The 18051-nt window shown below is 43.9% G+C and overlaps 1 protein-coding gene across 3 annotated transcripts in view; it reads right to left on the minus strand.

The window, feature by feature from the left end:
• Nucleotides 1-18051, minus strand: part of LOC125389095 (coxsackievirus and adenovirus receptor homolog) — a 30266-nt gene that overhangs the window by 8744 nt on the left and 3471 nt on the right. The window contains exons 1-5 of one of the 3 annotated variants that reach the window (XR_015737698.1): nucleotides 14060-14779; nucleotides 8325-8494; nucleotides 4494-4698; nucleotides 1928-2097; nucleotides 424-628 (exon numbers count right to left, since the gene is read on the minus strand). Coding sequence is in view for 2 of the 3 variants with exons in the window: in XM_087905481.1 (XP_087761607.1) it covers nucleotides 424-628; nucleotides 1928-2097; nucleotides 4494-4698; nucleotides 8325-8494; nucleotides 14060-14210 (901 nt within the window). In the remaining variant the exon portion in view is untranslated. Of the gene's footprint in view, nucleotides 1-423; nucleotides 629-1927; nucleotides 2098-4493; nucleotides 4699-8324; nucleotides 8495-14059; nucleotides 14797-18051 lie in introns of those variants that run through there. The other 2 variants (XM_087905481.1, XM_087905482.1) reach the window with 2 other exon arrangements.

The raw sequence follows: 18051 nt of genomic DNA on the forward strand, positions 1-18051 counted from the left end.
ACTCTCTGTGATTCCAGTTGCAGGGGATCCATCACCCTTTCCTGGTTTCCAGGCATACATGCAGGCAAAACACTCATATGCACAAGATAAAATGAAGAAACATGAACAAAATGAAGTAACAACAACAAAAAGAAGTAATTCCTTTTGCAGAAGAAAAAAAAGTGTCCACTTTATGTCTCATACAACGTGAAGACATTAGAAATACCTCAAAGTTGAAAATTATCACTCTAGAGCTAGGGGTGTGGCCCAGGGCCAGAGCCCTTTCCTAGCAAGCATGAGCCCTGGGTTTCACCCCTAACATAGCAAAACTGAGTCTAATTATTACTCTAGAATCGAAACTTTGCCTTATAAATCGCTGTGACTTTAGTGCTGTGAGAGCCCACCCTGTTTCTAAGACACCTGTGACTAGCCACAGAAATTTACCGGTGACAGCTAGCTGGATGTTCCTGTTGGCAACGCCAAGGCTTTGTTTCACTCTGCACTGATAGGTGCCAGCATCCGATAGCTGGATACTTGTTATATTTATGGATGCGTCCCCAGACCCGATGTCATTACTGGTAAAATGCACTCGTCCTTTCAGACCTGGATAGAAGTCATCACAAATTCTGTCTGCAGAATATAAAATAACCTGAAAGAAAATGAAAACAGAAGAAAAAATAATAATAAACTGGCTAAACACCGAACCAAAGCGAGTGTACTTGTGCGCATGCGCATGGTCACCTGTGGGTGACGGCACTGAGGACAGAGAAGGGCACTGGGTATCTATCTTGTTCTGTACTCGCTGTCTTGTTTCTGAGAGAGGGTCTCAAATTGAACCTGGATGTAGACTAGCTGCCAGAAAGTCCCAGCCATCTTCCCGCCTCTGCCTCTCGCAAGTTGAAGCTAACTACATGAGTTACCACACACAGCTCCTCACGTCCAGGCTAGGGATTCCATCACAGTTCCTTGCTCTTGTGCATACACTCTCACGCACTGAGCCAACATTCCAACCCAGTGTTGATCTCTTAGATAAAATGTGTCCGATGAAGCTAATATGCAGCATTTGAGATAAAACAAAATACTAAAGAACCGTCTAAAAGACAAGTGTGATGCAGGGACTAGGAGCCGGGATCCTTGGATATGCCTCCTCCTCAGAGCTTTCTTTGCCTTTCCATTTGGCTCTGATCACTTTGATTATAGAAAACTTCTGCAAGCCGGGCAGTGGTGGCCCATGCCTTTAATCCAGCACTGGGGAGACAGGAGCAGGTGGATTTCTGTGAGTTCAAGACCAGCCTGGTCAACAAGAACTAGTTCCAGGACAGGCTCTAAGGTTACAGAGAAACCCTGTTTGTCTCAAAAAACAAAACAAAACAAACAAACAAAAAAGAACAAAAAAAGAGAAAACTTCTACAGCAATATTTTATATATCTTATATGATTTCTATAATTTAATGCTGATATTTTATAGGCTTTAAAATTGTGTTTGTTTGTTGTTTTATTTGCTACAGGGCCTTACTGTGCAGTTGAGACTGCACATAAGGCTACGTAGCCCAAGCTGGCCTCAAACTCTCAATCCCCCTGCCTCAGCCTACCTACATAGAGAAGGATTGCATGCATGTGCTGCCATGCTCAGCTTTTCCTTTGCTTTGAAAGAAATACACTGTGTGGGAGAGTGAACTTGAAATTAGAACAGACCGTGGGAATGTGGACGTTCATCCTACTGTGTACACCTCGTGACCCCTTTGCTGGTTATGGGAGCCAGGTGCAGTGAGGTACACTTGCACACCAGAACTGAGGAGGGGAGGTTACAGTAGGAGTCTGACTGGATCCTGGACCTCTCCTCTTCTGAAATCTCTGGTCATTCTATGTTCTCAAGCCTGGGCAGTGGGCCTTCCAGTCACAATACCAAGCCTGCCTTGTGAGAGTGAGCAGGCACAGGGCACACTCACCACACGGTCCACCTCTTCGTTATTAGGTCCTGAAAGCCGAAGCCACTCGATGTCCAGTGGTCCTTGGTCCTCGGGGCTAAGGGTGAACATGCAGGGCAGGTGCGCAGTTTCCCCTTGGGCTTCCTGAACTGTCTGCTCTGGAGTAGTGATGCTCACACTCCCAGTGAAATCTGGAGAGAGACACGTGCATGACACTGAGCATCTGCTGCCACTCACTGGCTGAAGCCAATCAGGAGACAGGAGAAGGAGATGTGGGTGAGACCTGGACCTAGAAGGATGCAGTTTCCTCCCCCTGCCCCCCCATGCCCAGGTTTTAGTTTGTGCCTTCATGAAGGTGGAATGACTGTGGACATTACGTCATCCTATGTGATTCCCTTAGAGCACCACCTACTTCCCAAGGTTGTACTGACACAAGCTTCTTCTAGCGAGTGCTTGCTCTTCCCAGCAGATGTAGACAGGAGATGTAGGCAGAGCTTCTGGGGGTGGGGGTCAGTTCTGTCTATAAATGTAAGGTCGAATTGATTCATGCTAGCCACAGGCTCCTGGGGACTCTGTGGGCAGGGCACACTTGGGTAAATTTTGATGAACTTTCGGCCAAATTGTCTTTAATTCTCAAATTTTTTTTATGAAAGATGATAATTTTTGTTGATACTTTTTTCTGGTGGCAGTGGTACTGAGGATCGAAGCCAAGGCCTATTGATATTAGGCAAGCAGTCTACAATGGGCTGCATTCTTAGCCCAGAATGGTTAAAATGGTTTCTGTACAACCCATTTTAATGAGGAAAATTTATAAAGAAACACTGCTAAGTTTCACATATACAGTATCAGGTTCTTTTCTCCTGTTTTCGTTATGACTCCACGACCAAGGACACCTGCAGAAGGAAGTGCTCATTTGGGTTTGCAGTTCTGGAAGGATAAGGGTTCATCCTCATCTCAGGGGAATGGCTGTCATGGCAACTTGCGCTGGCAGCTGCACAGTGATCAGAGAGCTCCCGTCTTGGGTAGGAAGCAGAGAGTGTACTATAAACAGTGTGTTGCTTCTGAATCCTCAAACCTTCCTTCAGTGGCACACTTCCTCCTAAACCCACCCAAATAGTGCCAGCACCTGGGAGCCAGACTGAGCCTGTGGCGGGCAGTCTCATTGTAACACTGCACACACATAAAATCACTGAGTGATTGGCCTATGTATAATGTTGAAGACGTTCCTTATTTCATCTTCTTTCCTAGTTCCTTTCAAAAAAGGTCAATCATAATTATTTTAGTAGTTTTGAGAAGGCATTTTAAACTTTCATCGCTTATTCTAAGGTTTGTATTCTGTAACACATGCATTTAAAGCAGGCAAAGGAGCAGCTTCCCATGCAAGCCTGGCCACATGAGCTGGAAAGCCCCCCGCCACACACACACTATTCCATCCCCAGTGTCCTAAACACCCAGCTCTGCACCATAAAAACCTCATTTGTTTTTGCACAGTGAAAGCAAAAGCTCAGAGCACTCCCACGCAGCTCTGAAGGGTGACGCTGTCAGGTACAGTGACGATGAAAGCTTTTTATACACCACCATGTGTCAACGCATATAGAATAGACTGAGGCCCAAGGAAATGAAATGGATTTAATTCTCAGGGCAAACTCAGAAGACTGGACCCAAAAGACAACGAAGCAGCTCTCCTGAGTCCAGGCTCCGGGTTTTTTTTCAAACGACAAAATTTCATTTATTTTGGAAATTGTGAAGAATTTTGCAATGAAAGTAGGTACTTCTTATCTTTCTGTAAATGGAGACTGCACATTCATTTCCTGGCCACCCAGACCTAAATAATCACAGAAACTACATTAATTACAACACTGCTTGGCCATTGACTCAGGCATATTTCTGGCAAGTTCTTACATCTTGAATTAACCGGTTTCTATTAATCTGTGTATCACCACAAGCCTATAGCCTACCAGTAAGTTTCCGGCATCTGTCTCCTTCAGCAACTACCCTGCCTGCCATAGGCCAAAGCAGTGTCTCTCTTAAGCATTGGTAATAAAACATATTCATAGCATACAGAGGGGAATCTCACATCATTTTCATCTTTCTTTCCTTCTTCTTCTTCTTCTTCTTCTTTTTTTTTTTTTTTTTTTTTTTTTTTTTTTTTTTTTTTTTGAGGGGGTTCAACAGGATTTCTCTGTGTAACAGTCCTAACTGTCCTGGAACTCACTCTGTACACTAGGATGGACTCAAACTCACAGAGACCTGCCTGTCTTTGCCTCGCGAGTTACCAGTTAAAGGCGTACTTCACCACCACCTGACTTCTTATTTTTCTTATGTAAAATATGGTAGTTTTTGATTCTGTGTTATGTGAGGAATTTAGAGATACTTCAAAAGTTTAACATTGTTACTGTAGGCTAGGGGTACAGCTCGGTGGAAGAGTCCTTTCCTTGTAAGTATGTTTCATCCCCAGCATATAAAAAATAAATAAATACAATTATTACTGTAAAAGCCATGTTTGTCTTACACAGATGCTGTGACTTAGTATTGTGACCTTTGACCCTGTGACTGAGAAGCTGCTCTAGCAATAACAGTGACTTACCAACGACTGTCAGCTGAATGGTTGTCTTGGCAACACCAGGGGCTTTCTTCACTCTGCACTGATAGGTGCCACTGTCTGAAGGCCGAACGGTTCTTATTTTTATGGATGCGTTACCAGACGCGACATCATTAGTTGTAAAATGGACTCGTCCTTTCAGGTCATAGTAGTAGTCAGAATAAATTTGATCAATAATATACAAAATAATCTAAAAGAAAATCCAAAGAGAAAGGGAAAAATTAGCCAAAACAGAAAACAAAATACACAAAACTTATTTTATTAAAGCCCTTTTCATGCCATGCTGCCGTAGAATCAAAAATCAAAAGATAGGTAGGGAGGGAGGAAAGACGGATGGACGGACAGACATGGGAGGAGGAGTGAGAAAGAGCGGTAGGAACAGGCAGGGTGAGAAAAACCTACGCTATTCAAAGCACAAAATGACAAAGTGCTACATCCATGACTGTCTCACCAGTGTAGCAGAAATGCTGACTGGACGGGCAGGTGTTGCCGGAGGATTGGGATCTGTGCTTCTCGGAGCTGTGTTCCAGGCTGTCCCTTGGCAATTAGTTGTGGTGTAATGCCACCTGAGTCACCATTTGTACTGACTCGACCTGGCTGTCCTTGGAGCCATATGTGTGTCCTTTTCTTTGTCTTTGTGTTCTTCGTGATCCTTGCATATTGCTAACAGATCAGACTATTCCAGGCAGTTGTAGATACAAACAAGACTGCTGAGGACATTTTTGAGCTCTGCCCTACTATTCATTAAAGCCTTAAAAGAAGTAGCCAGTTCCGGGAATTGGCAGGGTCATCATTAGGACAATTCCTTAATGATGTGGAGCAAAAGGAGTTGCTCTTATCAGGAGAAACCTTAGAAGCCTTCTGTAGGAAAACAGCCGCAGCAACACTAGATGTTTGCCTGAGAAATACGTGCAGGAGGCCTATGCAGCCTTCCTTATGGCCAGAATAAACCTAGGCTAATTACAACATCTGACCCTGAGAGCCGGGGAGGGAAGAAAGTTGAGATTTATGGTATGGGACCAGTTTCAGACAAGTTTGAGATCATGTCTTTAAAATTTCCTAGCAGAAAGTTTTCCCAGGAAGATAGTGGCCTTCTCCTCTCACACCCCAAGATATTCTGAGCACAAGGTCACTTAGCCCAGCCAGCCGCCTGTTACAGACTGGGCAAAAGTCCTTGTGCCCAAGTCAAAGCATTTTCAAAGATTCTTTCTGTAAACTGTTTTATGCTTTTTTTTATGATCTGATGATGTGTGCCTTTGCCAAGTTCTTTGTTTGTAAAAATATAAAAGCTTTGCACTGGAAAAATAAAATTGCAGCAGCATTCTCAAATACATTGAGGGTGGTCTGTCTGTCATTTCCTCTGCTGTATCCTAAAATTTCCTGAGCCTTCGTCCTGTTCCCCCACAGTCTGAGTGGCTCCCCTGAGCCGGTCAGTAGCAACAAAGTAGAAGTGCGCCCACCTGGTCCTCGCCGTAGCCACACACTCCCATTGTAAATGGAGAGCGGGAGGCGTGGTGTGAGAATAAGCTAGCACAGCCTGAGAGAGCTGGGTTTGATGAGGCTGGACAGGAACACAGACTTGTTCATTGCTGTATGCTCCTGCTTTTCCAGCTGCCTCAGAGGCTGCTGTCCATCCCCAAGAATAAACAACAACGTCCTGCTCCTTTGCTTCTGAATAAGGCTGATCCTAACTTACCTGAGGGATCTAATGAGAAGAAAAAATTCTTTCTGTCTTGATACAAAACTGGAAGCAGACATGATAGGACATACCTGTGCTTCCAGTAACTAGGAATACTGAGGCCTGATCATGAGTTCAACCAACATAGCAAGCTCCAGGCCAGCCTGAACTATAGAGTGAATCATTATCTTAATAAACTAAACTAAAAAAAAAATACTGCTGAGCTGGAGAAATGGTTCAAAGGTTAAGAGCACTGGCTACTCTTCCAGAGGATCCAAGTTCAATTCCCAGCACCCACATGGTGGTTGACAACCATTTGTAACTCCAGTTCCATTGGATCCAGTGACTTCTTCTGACCTCTACTGGCAACATACACAAATTATATATATGCTCAGTCCTTAAGAGTATTTGCTAGTTATCTAGAGGACCCAAGTTTCATGCTAAGTGGCCATGCTGGAGGCTCCCAACAGCTTGTAACTCCAGCTCTAGTAGATCCTAACTCTATCTGGTCTCTGTTGGAAACCCTTCCATGGGGTACACACACACTCCAAAATGTATATCCAATATGTATTACTATATTTTCATGTGCTTCCTTTCTCTGGGCTAATATAATTTATTAACATCACTTTTTGTCCTAAATACTTGATTTTTGCTTATTTATTTGGGGAGTGTGTGTGTGTGTGTGTGTGTGTGTGTGTGTGTGTGTGTTCATGGGCCTATGGGTCTGCAAGGCAAGTAGACAGCAATGAGCCTGTTCATCACAATCAGGCTCTACCTTAGTCCCTTGAGACTTCGCCTTAGTCAGGGTTTCTATTGCTGTGATAAACACCATGACCAAAAGCAAGCTGGGGAGGAAAGGGTTTGTTTGGCTTATGCCTCATCATCCCTGTTCATCACTGAAGGAAGTCAGGGCAGGAACTCAAACAGGGCAGGGACCTGGAGGCAGGAGCTGATGGAGAGTCATGAAGGGGTGCTGCTTACTGATTTGCTCCCCGTGGCTTGCTCAGCCTGCTTTCTGATAAAACCCTGGTCCAGCAGCTCAGGGATGACACTACCCACGATGGGCCTCCCTCATTAATGACTAATTAAGAAAACACCTTATAGGCTTGCCCACAGCCTGATCTTACGGAGACATTTTCTTATTGAGTTTCCCTCCTCTCCATTGAATGACTCTGGTTGCATCAAGTTGACATGAAACTAGCCACATAACAAGGTCTCTCATTGAGCCAGCTGAGATAGAAGCCAGCAGGCCTCCACGATCCTCTTGGCGTCTCCCTGCTCCCTCCACCCCAGTGCTGCCATGACAGGCACACATTCCCACACACAGCTTTCTACATGAATGCTGGATTTGAGTTCAGGTTCTCGTGTTTGCACAGCAAGCCCTCTTACACACGCACCCACCACAGTTTCCAGGCCACCACTGATTCGTTTTTAAAGTCAATGTGTCAGAAGAAGCTTAAATAAAGTAAATACTAAAGAACCATCCAAAAGGCAAGTGCGAGCCAATGCTTGGACATGGATGGGATCACTGGGTGTGCCTCCTCCTCGGAGCTGTCTTTGACCTCCATTCAGCTCTGATCACTTTGATTAGAAAAACCTCTGCAACAGTATTTTATGATTTCTATAATTTAACACTGATATTTTACAGGCTTTAAAATTCTGCTTTTTTGTTGTTTTATTTATTACTTGGCCTTTCCAGGCGGCTCAGGCTGGCCTGGAATTTGCTATGTAACCCAAGTTGGCTTCAAACTCTCAATCCCCCTGCCTCAGCCTACCTACATAGAGAAGGATTGCATGCATGTGCTGCCATGCTCAGCTTTTCCTTTGCTTTGAAAGAAATTCACTGTGTGGAATTTCCACTGTGTGGAAATGAGGAGAACAGACCGTGGGAATGTGGACGTTCATCCTACTGTGTACATCTCGTGACCCCTTTGCTGGTTATAGGAGCCAGGTGCAGTGAGGTACACTTGCACACCAGAACTGAGGAGGGGAGGTTACAGTAGGAGTCTGACTGGGTCCTGGACCTCTCCTCTTCTGAAATCTCTGGTCATTCTGTGTTCTCAAGCCTGGGCAGTGGGCCTTCCAGTCACGATACTAAGCCTGCCTTGTGAGAGTGAGCAGGCACAGGGCACACTCACCACACGGTCCACCTCTTCGTTATTAGGTCCTGAAAGCCGAAGCCACTCGATGTCCAGTGGTCCTTGGTCCTCAGGGCTAAGGGTGAACATGCAGGGCAGGTGCGCAGTTTCCCCTTGGGCTTCCTGAACTGTCTGCTCTGGAGTAGTGATGCTCACACTCCCAGTGAAATCTGGAGAGAGACGTGTGCATGACACTGAGCATTTGCTGTCACTCACTGGCTGAAGCCAATCAGGAGACAGGAGAAGGAGATGTGGGTGAGACCTGGACCTAGAAAGATGCAGTTCCCTCCCCCGATGCCCAGGTTTTAGTTTGTGCCTTCATGAAAGTGGAATGACTGTGGACATTACATCATCCTATGTGATTCCCTTAGAGCACCACCCACTTCCCAAAGTTGTACTGACACAAGCTTCTGCTAGCTAGTGCTTGCTCTTCCCAGCAGATGTAGACAGGAGATGTAGGCAGAGCTTCTGGGGGGTCAGTTTTGTCTATAAATGTAAGGTCGAATTGATTCATGCTAGCCACAGTGCCACAGGCTCCTGGAGACTCTGTGGGCAGGGCATGCTTGGGTAAAATTTGATGCATTTTCTGCCAAATAGTCCTTAATTATCAATTTTATGAAATCTGATTCTATAATTTGTTGTTGATGTTTTTTGATACAGGTTTTTTTCTATGTAGCCTTGGCTCTCCTGGAACTTGCTCTGTATACCAGGCTGGCCTTGAACTCATAGAGTTTCACCTGCCTCTCCATCCTGAGTTCTGGAATTAAAAGTGTGTACCACCACAAGCATGCAGTGCCCTCATAAGCCAGAGAAGGTGTCAGATTCGTTGGGATTTAAGCGTTATAGAGAGTTGTGAGCGTTCATGTGGATGCTTGGAATCAAACCCAAGTCCTCTGAAAGAACTAGTGTTCTTAACCACTGAGGTATCTCTCTGGACCCGAGAGCTCATACCTTGATCCACAACCAGGAGGTAGAGAGCACACTGGAAATGTACAAATCTTTTGATACATCAAAGCCTGCCCACCGTGATGTACCTCCTCCAACAATGTCACGGACCTTCTAATCCTTCCCAAACAGTTCTATCAACTAGGGACCAAGGATTCAAACATGTAAACCTATTGGGGCCATTTTCCTTCAATCCAACACATACAGTAAAAATAGATGAAATGGAATTTTAAAAATGCAGATTTAGATCTGGGCCTGGTGGTGCACACTTTTAATCCAAAAACTCAGGAGGCAGAGGCAGGTGGATCTCTGGGAATCTGAGGTCAGCCTGGTCTACAGAGTGAGTTCCAGGCCTGCTGAGGCTGTTTCAACACCCTCCACTCTCACCTTTTCCCCAAAAGACAGCCTTTAGAAGCCACGGATTTCTTGTGCCTCCTGATGTGAAAAGACATGGCAATGCTTTCGTCTGATACAAGCTCTAAAATGCAGTCAGAATGGACAGCTACGGAGTGCACTTAACCACAGGTGCTTTTACTAGGTAAATATTTCCCCTTATTTCTAGTAGCTTAGTTTCATCTCTACATTCTGTACTAGGGCAATTGCCCCACCCATCCCCACTGCCTATAACTGTTTATTACCTCTGCCTGTATTACCCACATGGTACTTGGCATATACTGGCTTGGATTTTCTTTGCCATTATAATTGCTATGATGAAGCTCACGGGTAGAGTTTTATCACAGCTCTGATGGTCATGTCATTTCCCCAAACTACCTCATACCCTTCGGACTTTTAAAAATGCTTATCCTGCTGAAGAACTAAATCATTAGTCCCATTGGGACAGGAGGAATTGTAGGTTCCTCTGCACCGGTTGTAGCTACTTTCATATTGAAGAGAGCTGGTACCTCAGTGAACATTTGGTGACATAAAAATACTGAATGAGGTTTCCCTAAATTCAACTCCTGGAAGGAGGATTCCGAAAAATCATTAATGTGCCAGAAGAGACCCCTGAGATTTCAGCAACTTTCTGATAAATTCCAGTTTATTGCCAGTATTTAACTTCTCTAGGCATAAGTGTTTTATGTTTCCAGAGAACATTGAGTTTCTAAGTATATTACAGTATGAAAGTGGGTCCAGATCTAGCCCCCAAATATGGGGATACTAATGTATAAATGAGGGCTGGGGAGGTGGCTCAATGGTAAAGGTGCCTCCCACCAATTTTGACAGCCATGTGGTAGAAGAGCGAACTCTTGCAAGATGTCCTCTGACTTACTCATGTGAGCTGTAGCACACATATGCATAATACACACATCCACACAAACACAAATAAGTATAATATAAATATTAAAAACACGTACGTGTATAGGAGAACAGATATTTTTTTAACTAACAAGGAAAATGTCCTGACTTCTGTATGTCACCACAATTTTTATTTTATAGACTCAAACAAAAATTTAATTATCTGCGTTTAACATTAAACATGTAAAAGTCCAAACCTTCCTATTTTATGCTCAATTCTTAGCCTACTTCGACAGTCATCATAAGAAAATACAACTTAGTTTGCAAAATATATCTTTCACCCCTTCTTATTTGCTACACAGAAATGCTGCTGTTTTGAAAGACTGCCTGCCAGGCTGGATGTGTAGCTCATCTGGGAGTAGCCTGTGTAGCACCCAGCTGGGTTCTGTGTCTCCCTCTGAGTAAAACTAGATGTGGTGGCTCACCCATAATCCCAGCACTCAGGAAACAGAGGCAGGAGGATCACAACTTTAAGGTCATCCTCAGCTAACACAGTAAGCTTGAGATAGGCCTGGGATACATAAGACCCTGTTTCAAAATCAAACCAATTAATTATTTAATTTAACTTAATACTGCCTCAAGAAGAGCACATGTTATGTGGAATTATCTGGAAGGATAGGTGCCAGGCTGTTTAGAGCAGCTGTTTTTGAGAGATGAGACTTTAAGAAGCATGACTTCCTATGTTCTTGTACGTACAGTGCTTAAGAAATTTTAAATGGGTTTCAGGATTGCTCTTGCAAAACAAACAAATACAAAAGGTTTAAACATCCAGTTGTGCTTTACTGGGTTGAGCCAAAGTGAATTCAAGTCTCAAGACGATATAGGAGATTTCCATATTGGGTTTCCTAGCAACAGTAAAGTGTCTGTCTTAGTCAGGTTTTTATTGCTGTGAAGGAACACCATGAGCACGGCAACCCTTATAAAGGAAAATATTTAACCGAGGTGGTGTCTTACAGTGTCAGAGGTTTAGTCCATTCTCATCATGGCGGAGAGCATAGCAGCTGGGATTACAGCATGCCGGGGGATGGACACAGTACATCTTGATCCAAAGGCAACAGGAAGTGAACTGAGACATTGGGTGGTATCTTGAGTATATAGGAGACCTCAAAGCCTGCCTCCACAGTGACATACTTCCTCCAACAAAACCACACCTACAAGCCCACACCTCCTAATAGGGCCAATTCCCTTGGGGGCTATTTTCTTTGAAACCACCACAGGGCCTCTTTTCTCAGAAGTACTGACATAGGCAATAGCAACATAGGACAAAAGACAGGTACTTGGTTCCCTGTGTAACAGCTGGGAGAACTTTAATACTATCCAATGTAATTCATGCAGCAAACTAGATTGATACATATTTTAAAGATTTATTTATTTTTAATTTATGTTTATGGATGTTTTGCCTGCATTATGTAGCATGAATAATAAAAATCTAGAGATAGATATTGGGATTCAAGCTGAAGATCAGAGAAGCAAAGCCACTGTCTCTCACCTCTACCTCAGACCCAAATGTGCATCCTGCCTCCAGGAATCCTCAAACTGAGACGGCACTGTGTCTCCACCAAATCTCAGACTCCACACTCCAGTGAGCTCCTGTTTCTTCCTCTTTATATTCCTCTCTTTGCTCAGCCATAACGCTCCTGTCTCCACCTTCCTAGTGCTGGGATTAAGGGTGTGTGACTCCGAAACACTGGAATTAAAGGTGTGAGCCACCACAACCTGGATCTGCTTCTGGATCAGTCTTGTGTAGATCAGGGTAGCCTTGAATTCACAGAGATCTGTCTGCCTCTCTCTCTCCCAAATCCTGGGATTAAAGCTGTGTGCCACCACTCCCTAGTGGCTTACCTTTATACTCTGATCTTCAAGCAAACTTTACTTATTAAAATACAAACAAAATATCACTACAGCATTGTATCTATAAACCCTCGGCAAGAATTGCCACTGGGGTGAGAAGAAGGTGTTGGAGCACCTGAAACTGGAATTACAGATGATGGTTATGAAGGTACTGGGAATTGAACCGTGATCCTCTGGAAAAGCAGTCAGTGCTCTTAACTGCAGAGCCACCTCTCCAGCCTCACTTTAGAGTTATTTTAACTCACAAATGGCTCGTGGATTCAAATACAAACGAAACATCAATCTTCCTACCGTTCTATCCCAACTTGTACACAGAGTGTGCTGGAGTGTGTAGCACTTGATACTTGATGAAGTATCAAGCATTTGTGGGATGCAGTTTAGTGCTCAGCACTGAGATTATGTAGACAACAAACGGCCACTTCCGGGGCTAGCAGTGACTGAAATGACAATCCCTGTCTTCTGCTTCCTTTTATCTCCCTCTCCAAGTTACTTGAACCTAAAGAACTTTTTTCCTGCCCAGCCTGTCCTGCATTTGTCATCAAAGTGACAAGAGGTCGCCCAGCAGCAGATTTGGGCCCTCGATGCCACTTCCCACTGAGACCCCAGAAAGCATGTTTCTGCATTGGAGCTGTACTGAAGATGAGAAAGGGCGAGAGAAAAGGTTTGGCAGCCAGAATGTGACCGCATTTCTTTAATTAGGTTTTGAAAGTTTAAGCTGTTGGTTGATCTAAAGCCTTTGGTGACCTCCTTCCTTCTGTGAGCCTTAGATTATAGAAAAATAGAGCTCACGGAACTTTATATAAGAATTCCAATTTTTCTTTTCTTTTGGAGTGAGGAAAATCTTAGAGAAAAGTAGAAAAGAAGCACCAAATTAGTGAAGAACAAACAAACTTGCACTTAAAAGTTTAAGTTAGAAAGTCATCTCTTGGTACCATTTGGCAAAACCATGGTGATTCTCATTTCAGGAAGATGCTAGAAACTGGCGAGCAGAGAAAGACAGAGATCAGTCATGATGCATGGTCTACAGATAATTATAAGTGTGTACTTAATAATTATAAGTGTGTACTTAATGACTTCCCACTGGAGAGTCCTGACAGTCAGCATCTAAGTCGGAGGATCAAAACCACCTGCTTCAGGGCAAGTGGCCCCAGAACATGTCTCTATTCCGAAGATACAGTGGGGCTTCCCCACTGTAGCCCAAGTGCAAAGCCCAGCTAGAGAATCGGAGGAATCATGAACTCACTTAGGTACAAGATGGTAGTCTGAAGAGGCTGCACACTGCACTTTCAATTCTAACACAGTCTGCAAACAGCAAGACTAGAAAGACAGTGAAAAAAAAACAGTGGCTGCCAGGGACAGGCCGAGAGGGGAGCAGGAGCAGGGCAGGAAAGCCCTTATATAAATGGTGACTGCCTGTTATGACAGAGTGACCCAAACCACCGAGAGGGAACCCTATGCAATATGTGGACTTGGGGTGGAACTCAAGCATTGAGGTCGGTGTAGTACTCCCTGGGGATGCTGTGCTTGAGTGGTGGCAGAGGTTGCAAAGGAGCATGCTATACTTTGTGCTCAATTTTGCTGTCAAGTTAAGACTACTGTAAAAAAGTAGGTATCCTAAAGTGGGGGTGGGGGTGGAGACTTACACGTAAGACAGCAGCCAAGATGCTGCCTCTGTGTGACCCTGATAAAGAAAAGAAAGCGCAGACCCTGTTTTAAAGAGGAAGAGCTCCTGGGTCTCACAAAGGCAGACTCAGATCCGCTGAAGAGTACTTGTGAAAAGATGGATGGCTCCATAGAGAAGCTGAGCTGAGCCACTGCTCAGTTGCCTGGTACAGCAAGGGGAAGCAGAAGCCTCATCCGAAAGGTCATCCAGGTGACCTGGGGAGAAAAGACTGGCGATCCTGCCCTCCAGGTTGGCCCACAGGTCTCAGGCATCTCAAATGAAGTCTCCAGTTAGGGGTCACAGTGGTTCCTCACAGATGGGTCAGCCGTGAAAAGGATTCCTATCTTGTTACTCTGTATGGTTTGGAGAGCAATGGACAGACATGGTCTTGATCCGGAGCCTACTGTATATAACCGGCGACCTTCCTGAAATTAGTTTAGCATTGCCCGGTGTGAGAGACACCTCTGGGTGTCAGGAGTGAAGAGTGGAAGACACGGTGGCAAGAGTCTCAGATCAGGCTGTGATTTGTGTAGGGAGAGGCCGCCCTGCCCTTGGTAGCCAGGAGCAGACTTCATCCACTGGCAATGACTTTTGAGTTCGATGGTCTCAAGCGGGGAGTCAACAGATGGAGCAGCCTCTGGAGTCAGCTATCTGCTGCTCACTGCCGTCGAGCCTGAGAACTGCGAGGGTCCAGTATGTGACTTGACATCACAGGGGCAGGAAGAGCGACATCTAGGGGGTCGAAAATGACAGCAAAGATGGGCCTTCTGCCGGCACGGATCACCATGCTGTGGTTGTTTCTCCCATCCCAATGAACTCAGGCAACACTCCTCAACTAAGCAGCCACCTCAGGGTGAAGGTGGCAGAGCAGTACCTGCCCAGTCCGTAGACTGAAAAGCTAAGTGTGGCCACGTGGAGGCCCCTGGTGTATGAAGAAGGGAAGCACTTAAAGAGGAGACAAATGTGGCAGGCAGTGGATATTTGTCCATGAGTCCACATGTCCCAAGTCACAGCACTCCCATGCAGATAGCCGGCAGTCTGTAATTTGCAGGGATCCAAAAGGAGCTCCTCCAGTGTGCCTCTGTGCTTCTCATTTTTGTATTTTATTTTGAAGAGTCAATTCTTTTTTATTTTACACGAATGGGTTTTTCGCTTGCATGTCTGTCTGTGTACTTTGTGCATACAATGCCCATAGAGGCTAGAAGACCGTATCTGATTAGATTCTCCTGGAACTGGAGTTGCAGATAGTTGTGAACCACCAGGTAGGAGCTAGGATTCAAACCTGGGTCCTCTGGAACAGCAGCCATGATCCAAGCCACTGAGCCATGTCTCCAGCCCTCCCACTCCTTTGTTTTTTACATTTTTAGTATTATTTTCACTTTACAGCATTAGAAAAATCTTTTATGCCTTTATCTTCTGTTATCCTTCATCTAACAATCTAATATTGTTTAGCAATTTTTACATTATTGGGGAATCTCTCCCCCCTTTTTCCCTTCTTTTATACTTTCAACTATACTTTTATTGACTTCTTTTTTAAAACTGGTATTTCTCTATTTTGATCTTCTTCTTGTTGTTTTTTGAAACAGGATCTCATGTAGGGTGACCTCAAACTCCAATGTAGTTGAAGATAATCTGAAACTCTTGAGGGCCTAAAGCAATGAATGCTTGCTGAATGGATGAAGTTTTCCTTGTTCCAAGAAAACAAAGCAAAAGGAATGGTTTGAGACATTGTTGTGTAATAGTTTCCTCTGCAATTGAATCATTCCATTCTACAGGGAAGTTCCTTAAACAGCAAGAAAAAAAAAACTCAAAATAGCTCCAGGAAGTCCCTGAAACTGAGCAGATATGGTAGGCTCCTCCCTTTCAGAGTAAGTGATAAACTTGCTGAGAATCATTCTCAGACAAGCCAACTTGCAAAAAAGATTCTAATACCTGACCAGTGGCCTGGAAGAAACAGAAACAGAGCTGAGCTGCCTGGAAGAGATTCAGACATGGGTCTCTTGGAAAGGACCCTCCAGGCTGCTGAGCTGCCTGCAAGCTGTGCAGTGGGCTCCAGGTTCCCAACCCTTGTGAGCTGTCACCCATGGGGGCTTTGGTGATACAGTTGTCTTTGAGTCATTTCAGAGTAACACCAGTAAAACTTAGAGTTTACCCTAGTCTGTCATGGCTTATTTTGGATGAGTAGACATGGGTACAACGTCACCCCAGGAGAAGTTCTGCCACACAACACGTTTTCACTATCCTAGTGTAAACTGAAGTCTCCAGCTAGAGGCAGGATGCATAGTGGCATCCATTTCTCCCTGAAATATTCCTATCTTTGTTATTAAGAAAAAGTCTGGTAAATGGAGGTTGCTATAAGATCTTAAAACAGTAAATGGTTATATAGACATTCTACAGGGAAATCCAGATCCAAATTCCTTTCATGAGTTGACACCTCAGACAAGACAATGAATTACTTTAGTTAAAAAAAAAAGCTTGCCTCTGATCATACTCATTATATTGACTAGTCAACCACTGCTATTGATAATTTTTTCCTTTCAGCATAGTCCTAGTGGGGTTTTCTGGCAACAAGGACCCATCCTATGGGTACTTGAACATATGTCACCTGTAAAAATTGTTATAAACTTAGTTTACCTGATAAGGTTATTACACCATATACCCAGACAAAAATAACTTGGCTACAAAATTTTGCTAAAGATTGGACCTTGTTTTTATGCACTAATCTGGTGCAGGAGCATTATCTGTATTCTGTCAGTCATGTATTTTAATAAAACGCTGATTGGCCAGGCAGGAAGTATAGGCAGGTCAACCAGACAGGAAGTAGAGGTGGGGTGATGAGAACAGGAGAAGGCTAGGAAGGAGGAAGCCCATTCCTTCATTCCTGCCCAGACCACAGAGAAGCAAGATGTAACCTGCCCCCGCTGGAAAAGGTACTGAGCCACATGGCTAACACAGACGAGAATTATGGGTTACCTTAAGATGTAAGAATTAGTTAATAAGAAGACTGAGCTGATGGGCCAATCAATTTATAACCTAATGTAGACTCTGTGATTTTCTTTGGGACTTGCCAGCTGTGGGGTACTGGGCAGGACAGAAACCCCAAGAAGCCAGCCCTCATGTTACACTAATCCCTGCAAGTTTGATAATCATTATCCTTCTGATAAGTTGGTCACCTTTTTCAAAAATCATCTGGTATGCTTCCCTAAAGTTATTTCTTTACAGCCTCTGGCAGGGGCATGAAATATGTTTACTGATGGATCTTCTACTGGGAGAGCTATGGTAGCCTTCCCTCCTGATTTTGATATTCAGCCTATTAATGCTAAATCTACTCAAATGGCTAAATTGATCGCTGCACAAATGGCCTTAAAAATATGTTGATATTTCATTTAATCTTTTTACTGATAGTCAATATATAAACAAAATTCTTACACCTTTAAAAACTACAGCTTATATTGCCTCTGTATCTCGAGTCCAGATGCAATTATTGGCTATTCAAACTTTGCTTTGGGCCTGATCTGTTCTCATTTACATAGGGCATTTGCGGGCTCATACTGACCTCCCTGGTCCCTTGAGCAAGGGGAATGCATTGGCTAATCAGCTTACCTGCCAAATTTATACAGTTAGTCAAAAACCTTATAAAGCTACAAAAAAACCTCATAATCATTTTCATTTCAATGCTGGGTCTTTAAGATTTCATTTTATGATTTCTCAAAAACAAGCCACCGATATTGTTAAAAAATGATCTCTATGTACAGAACTTTTAATTGTTCCCCATTTAGGAGTTAATCCTCGTGGACTTGCTCCTAATCATTTATAACAAATGGATGTTACCCATGTTCCTTCTTTTGGGCACATACAATATGTTCACATAACCATGGATACATATTCTCATCTTATTTTTACCTCAGCTCACACAGGAGAAAAAATACGGGATGTTAAAAGTCACTGTCTCCAGGCTTTTGCCTAAATGGA

This window comes from Myodes glareolus, chromosome 4 (assembly GCF_982192425.1).
Source record: "Myodes glareolus chromosome 4, mMyoGla1.1, whole genome shotgun sequence".
NCBI lineage: Eukaryota > Metazoa > Chordata > Mammalia > Rodentia > Cricetidae > Myodes > Myodes glareolus.